Below are 6,233 nucleotides of genomic sequence, written 5' to 3'. Positions count from 1 at the left end.
GTACCCCACATCTCTGAATTCTTGCTGCCTCCTTTTGTATGCATTAAGCCCTTTCTCTGCCGCGTCCTCCTGGTGTGTTTACACGCGCACAGGCGGAGGCTGGGGCTTGCTGTGGCCCCAGCCCTTCAGGGAGGGCCCGGGGTGCCCTCTGGGGCCGCCCCCCCCTCCCTTCCCTCCCTGTTCCGCCGGCGGCGGGAGCCGGGGCCAGGTCGCGGCCGCCTGCGGCCGGAAGCGCCTCACCGGGCCGAGCAGACTGACGTTCCGGCCGGGCCAATGAGCGAGCAGGAGCGGCGGCAGTAGCCAATGGGTGGAGGCGGGGGCGGAGCCGAGGCCGGGCGCGTGCGCCGGCGGGGAGCGGAGCTGCACGTGTGGCGGCGGGCCCGGTGCCGCCGGAGACTGCCGCGGCGCCATGGGGCGGAAGCTGGACCCCACCAGGAAGGAGAAGCGCGGTCCCGGGCGCAAGGCCCGCAAGCAGCGGGGGGCCGAGGTGGAGCTGGCCCGCTTCCTGCCGCCAGGTAAGTCCGGCCCGGTGCCGCCTCGCCGCGCCCGGTGCCGCCGGTGCGGGCTGCCCGACCGACCGACCGACCGCCGCGTGTCTCTCCTCAGAGCCGGAGCCCGGCAGGAAGAAGCTCTCCAGTCACGGGCGGAAGAGGTGAGGGTGGCGGCCCGGTGGGGCGGGGGGGGGCGTTGGGGGTGCCCTGGCCGGGCCTGACTACCGCTTCCCCTCCCGATCCAGGGCTGCGAAGAGGCGGCTGGGAGCGGGCGGCGGCCCGGCGGGCAGGAGGCCTCTCGGCGGAGGAGGAGGGCGGGAGCCGGCAGGTCAGTGCGGGCCGAGGGGGTGGCAGCCACCCTGTCGTGCTGCCCCCCGGGGCGCCACCCCCCCGCCTCCGGTCTTTCTTTTATTCAAAGGTGTATTTATTTATAAAAAAAACCCATTTTTTTCTTGGTTTCTGGTTACTGCCGTGCTAGGCGGCAGTGCTGTCTGAAGGACAAACCAGTAGGTTTCTCTTCCACGTGTTAAAGCCGCATTTGATTTATTCTCTGTTCCCAGCAAGGTTATTGCAGGCAAGTTGGGTAGCAGAGGCTTTTAAGCTTTCTTACGTAGCGTAGGAAGCCGTTGCAGTAGAAAGAAGGAAGGAGGGTACTGTAACATGTCAGAGCAAATACCGTAAGAGTTTTGTAGCGGTGTTTTTCTTTGGTAATTGTACTAAATCCATTTACAGTTTCATTCTGAGAGAGGTGAGAATATGCCCTTGTTTGCGATTGGGAAAACTCATGCAGGGAGCCAGCAGCCCCTTCTCTTAGACAGGCAGCTCGGGACTAGGATGAAGGCCTCTTTTGTATTAACAATTAAAAAACACGGGGCAGCTGCCTTTGAGAATAATGCCTAACTTTTAACCACTTCTTCTGCGTGTAGCTGAAGAGCAGGTATCCCCTCAGAAGGAGAAACATGCCATAAAAGCAGCAGGACAAACCCCTCGTGGCCGGTCTGGGTTCAGTGATGACAATTCAAAATGGCTGGCTCCAGCCAAAGCCAAGAAAATCCCATCTAAAGGAAAAAACGTGGAGTTATCCAGCGATGGTGAGGTGGAAGAGGGCAGCTGGGAGATGGAGGAGGATGAAGATGGGAGCAGCGAGGAGATGGTGGATGATTATGGTGCCTCATCATCAGGGGAAGAAGAGGTAGGAGCTTTTTTCCCTTAATTATGCAAAAAATACTTGACTTTGCTGTCTGGAAGGACCCATCAGGCCTGGGGAAGGCGGGTGACTTTGCTGGGGGGTGGATGGTGAGGTGACGGAGAGCTTTCCTCTTCTTCACAAGATTGGTTTCAAGTTTAGTGACTGATCCCAGTGTAACATTTGGTGCTTTTGTTTGTTATCCTTTTTAAATAGAGTGGGTAAATTTCACAGATGGTGAAAGTAAGGGGGCACCTGGGGATATAATTTCATTAATCTTTTGTCTTTCTTTAGTTGCTGCCTATTGAAAAAGCTGCCCTGAAGCAGAAGTCTGACAGGTGAGGATTTGAGAACATTGCTAGTCCACAGTGTTGTTCCTGGTTAGATGAGGAGCCTGTGTTGTTCGTTCTTCTGTCCTCTCTGACATCTAAGAAATGGTAGTTGTGAAGTGCCTGTGTGATGCTGTTCTTGTATAAAACGCTTATCCTGTTCTTTGTCCTTAGGGGAGACCTCAGTGAAGATGAGAGTGAGGAGGAGGAGGTGGCAGAGGAGGCGGTAGAGGAGACAGGCAGGCAGAAAATGGGACAGAAGGAGGAAGAGAGCCCAGATCTGCAGCTCAACCTGGATATAGAAGAACAATTTAAACTGCCAACTACTGAACAGATTGAGAGAGAGGATATCCTTTTTATCTGTGACATCCATATGCATGCAGCAGCACGGGGCCTGGGCACAACCAAAGAGTTTCATTTGGACTTTATCTTGAGCGTTGCTTAGCAAGAGTGTTTTGTGCACGACAAGGTATTTTTAGATGAGCTGCTCTAATAGATAGCATACAATGCTGTGCTTCTGTACAGCATAGTTAGGAAATCTGTTATGCCCTGTATGGAGATTGGAGCCTGCCCTAATTTCCTTTCTAGTCCTAAATGCACGGGGATATCCTATCACGTAGTTTGTTCCTCTGTACTCTGATTTTCCTGGCAGGTGTTTGTCTAACCCGTTCCTAGAGCTTCTGATGACAGCAAGTCCAGTATCCAAAGCACTTGTTCTTGTGCTTTGGTGATTTTAATTTCCTGCCCACCCCCACGTACACTTTAATCCTGCCTTTTCTCCTTCTCCTCCGTAACCCTTAGTTGCTCTTGGGGAACTTCTAGTCTCCTTTCTGCTACAGGTAATGTTTTCACTATTAAAGACTTTTTTTGTTGCTGTCTTTCCTGTTTTTTTTCTGTTTATCTAAACTAACTAACTTGTAGTTCTTGCCTCATGAACTTTTTCATTCAGTTCTGTCCTTTGAACCCCACCCCTGCTGGGCTCTGGTGAAAGCATATTCCAGCAAGGCCTTTCTGGTGCGGGCGCTGCTGCGATGAAGGAGTCCTGCCTGACCGATTGTGCTTCTAAAGAGCCTGCATGCGAGTTTCTTGGCTGTTTATGATTCCTTAATGGTCTTTCTACCTGCTGAGCCGCCTGACCTGCACGTTATTCACCAGCGCATCAAGGGCAACATGGAGGTGCTGCAGGACTTTGTGGTGAAGCGGGAGGAAGGGCGCACGCGACAGGAGTACCTGGCGTTGTTGCGCCGGGACATGGCTGCCTACTATTCCTACAGTGACTTCCTGCTCACGAAGCTCATGGACATCTTCCCGCTCCCTGAGGTAGGATCCTGCCCCACCCACATCTTTGCTGACTGATGAGGATTTGGCTGCCTCCCTGAGTCTTCATTTTTATCTTTGTTCTCTGTCCCTTCTTTCATTCAGCTGATAAACTTCCTGGAAGCCAATGAGGTTCCCCGCCCTGTGACCATTCGCACCAACACACTCAAGACACGGCGACGGGACCTGGCGCAGGTAGGTGGGAAGCTCTGGTTGTCTCCTGCGCCTCCCATCACACGGGGCGGTGTCTCAGTCCCCTCTCCTTGTCTTGCAGGCTCTAATCAACCGTGGTGTAAACCTCGACCCCTTGGGGAAGTGGTCGAAAACAGGACTTGTTATTTATGACTCCTCTGTGCCCATCGGTGAGATCATAAGGCTGAGATGACCCGCTCTTGGCTCCCTTTCTTTCACATGTCATCTTTTGTTCTGCCTTCCCTGCCCAGGTGCCACCCCTGAGTATCTGGCTGGGCACTACATGCTGCAAGGAGCCTCCAGCCTCCTCCCTGTTATGGCTCTGGCTCCCCAGGAGAACGAACGCATCCTGGATATGTGCTGTGCCCCAGGAGGCAAGACCAGCTACATAGGTACTGCCTGGGAGGCTTGGCTCTGTAAAGGGGATGAGTTTCCACTGGTCTGTATGGAAAGGGGGAACAGAGGGGGGCTGAACTCAGGGAAAGGAGAGGGGGTGGCTGTCCCTATGGGGGGTAAAAAAGCACAGGAGTTTTTCAGCCCCTTGCTGATGTGTTTTGCCCTCTGGCAGCTCAGCTGATGAAGAACACAGGTATGATCTTGGCCAATGACAGCAATGCCGAACGGCTGCGTAGCGTGGTGGGGAACTTGCATCGGCTGGGAGTCACCAACGCTGTAGTGAGTAACTGCGATGGACGCCAGTTCCCCAAGGTATGTTCCTGCCTGCTTTGGGCTGGCCTTACCACGCTTATCTAAAGCTGCTGTGCTGTCCCGTTAGTATAGCTGTGTTCTTCAAAGCCACCTGTCCCAGGAGGATGGGCAGAGCTCGTGGGGAGTGTGTTTCTTATTTGATATGGAGACTGGAAGGCGGACAGGGAGGAGTGAGGGATCTTTCCTGCCTTCCCAGTCTTCCGGTTCCCCTTCTAGTTTTGGTTTTGTTCTGAGTTCCCGCCTGGGAGCGTAATTCCAAACGTACATCTGCCTGTAGGTGCTTGGAGGGTTTGACCGTGTCTTGCTTGACGCTCCTTGTAGCGGAACAGGCGTCATTTCCAAGGATCCTGCTGTCAAAACCAACAAGGTGAGTGACCAGTGGGGACACAAGATGGGGACTCAAGTATGAGTCACGGGAGGAAGGGCTTTGAGGCAGCTTTGTTCTTGAGAGATGCCTGCAACTAGAGACACTGATTTTTCCTTCACTTTCCTATTCTGCGTGCTGTACCAAAGCTGGGTTTTTTGAGGTTAGTTCTGCAGGAGACTCCAGAATCTTCTGTATCATATGTGCTTTACTGTACTGTCAGCCCTCCCTCCACACTAGAGGCCTGGGGTGCTTCCCTGTGCCTCTGGCATCCTAACCTGTCTTTCAGGATGAGAAAGACATCCTGCGCTGTGCTCACCTGCAGAAGGAGTTGATTCTTAGCGCTATAGATTCGGTCAATGCTGCCTCAGAGACAGGGGGCTACATCATCTACTGCACTTGCTCCATCACGGTAAGTCTCTGCTGTGGTCATCCTGTACGTGGGGGACCAGTGAGCTTTGAATCCTAACGCTCAGTCTCTGGCAGGTGGAGGAGAATGAGTGGGTTGTGGATTATGCCCTGAAGAAACGTAACGTTCGTTTGGTGGCCACAGGTTTGGACTTTGGCAAGGAAGGCTTCACCAGGTGCGTGTGCCAGGTCACAGGAACTTTGTGGCCGGGTTTGAGCAGAGGGCATTCGATCACTTCTCACCTCACTTCCTCCTCCAGGTTCAAGGACCGTCGCTTCCACCCCTCCCTCAAGTCTACGCGGCGTTTCTATCCCCACACGCACAATATGGATGGGTTCTTCATTGCCAAGTTCAAGAAATTCTCTAATGCCATCCCCCAGGCACAAAAAGGTAACCTAGTGCTGGAGCTCAGCTGAGCTGTCGGCCTGCCCTCAGAAGCCAGGCGGGTTCTTCTTACAGCGCCTTTCTCTCATGTTTCAGATGAAGAACCTGCTGTGGAAGCAGCAGCTCCATCTGCTGTCCCTGATACCGTCATGGAGCCTCAGCCAAAAAAGAAGAAACTTGAGGGATCAAAAGTTAACAAAGAGCAGAAGCCACCCCAGCCTGCTTTGAAGAAGAGACATTCATTGCAGGCACAGAGGAGACCCTTGAAGGCTGGCCGGCCTTCTCCCAAAATGATGCGTCCTCAAGTCCCTACCAGGAAGAAGCACAGAGTGAAACGGAACGGACAGTGAGAGGAACTACTTTTCCAGGTGTTGGTCCCCTCCTTGGAGGGCAGAAGAAAGGGGCTGCTGCAACTGTGCCTGTTCCACCTCATCTTTCCTGCTCTGTGCAGATAATCTCTGTGGCACTGAGCACCTGGGGCAGCTGTAGCCCCATTTGCTCCTTTCCCTCCGCATCAAGGACTGATGCGCTGACCCATTAAAAGTTTTATACTCTTCCTCAACTCTTGTCCTTTTCCCTTGAACCAGAATGCAGAATTCTGCGTCCCCTTCCTCCTCTGCAACAGCAACCCCTTCCCCTCCCATCTGATTGCTCTGGCATTTCTCGTGCCTGTTCTACGCCTTGCAACATGGATGTTTGCGAAGAAGCGGTGGGAGCTGAAATCCTCGCGGGAACTCCTCAGCCAGTTGGTCCTGTGCTGGTCCCTGTCGTCACTGTGTGCTAAAACAGTTCACTGCTCTCCTTGTCCCTGCTTCACCCTTGTGCTGGTCCCCAGCAACCTCTTGGTTCATGG

At 53.7% G+C, this 6,233-nt stretch overlaps 1 protein-coding gene across 1 annotated transcript; it reads left to right on the top strand.

Annotated features, from left to right (window-relative positions):
* The first annotated feature begins 353 nt into the window (after nt 1-353).
* On the top strand, nt 354-5,942 carry NOP2 (NOP2 nucleolar protein). Its single transcript, XM_074854308.1, has 16 exons — nt 354-515; nt 607-652; nt 737-819; nt 1,418-1,683; nt 1,972-2,015; nt 2,181-2,353; nt 3,127-3,326; nt 3,429-3,518; nt 3,598-3,685; nt 3,767-3,907; nt 4,084-4,223; nt 4,501-4,590; nt 4,877-4,999; nt 5,074-5,171; nt 5,256-5,386; nt 5,477-5,942. The coding sequence occupies exons 1-16, from the start codon at nt 410-412 to the stop codon at nt 5,728-5,730; spliced, it is 2,073 nt and encodes a 690-aa protein (XP_074710409.1). The 5' UTR covers nt 354-409; the 3' UTR covers nt 5,731-5,942.
* The last annotated feature ends 291 nt before the right edge of the window (nt 5,943-6,233 follow it).

The sequence above is a fragment of the Strix uralensis genome, chromosome 2 (assembly GCF_047716275.1).
Source record: "Strix uralensis isolate ZFMK-TIS-50842 chromosome 2, bStrUra1, whole genome shotgun sequence".
Lineage (NCBI taxonomy): Eukaryota > Metazoa > Chordata > Aves > Strigiformes > Strigidae > Strix > Strix uralensis.
This window is presented reverse-complemented; position numbering and strand designations above follow the sequence as displayed.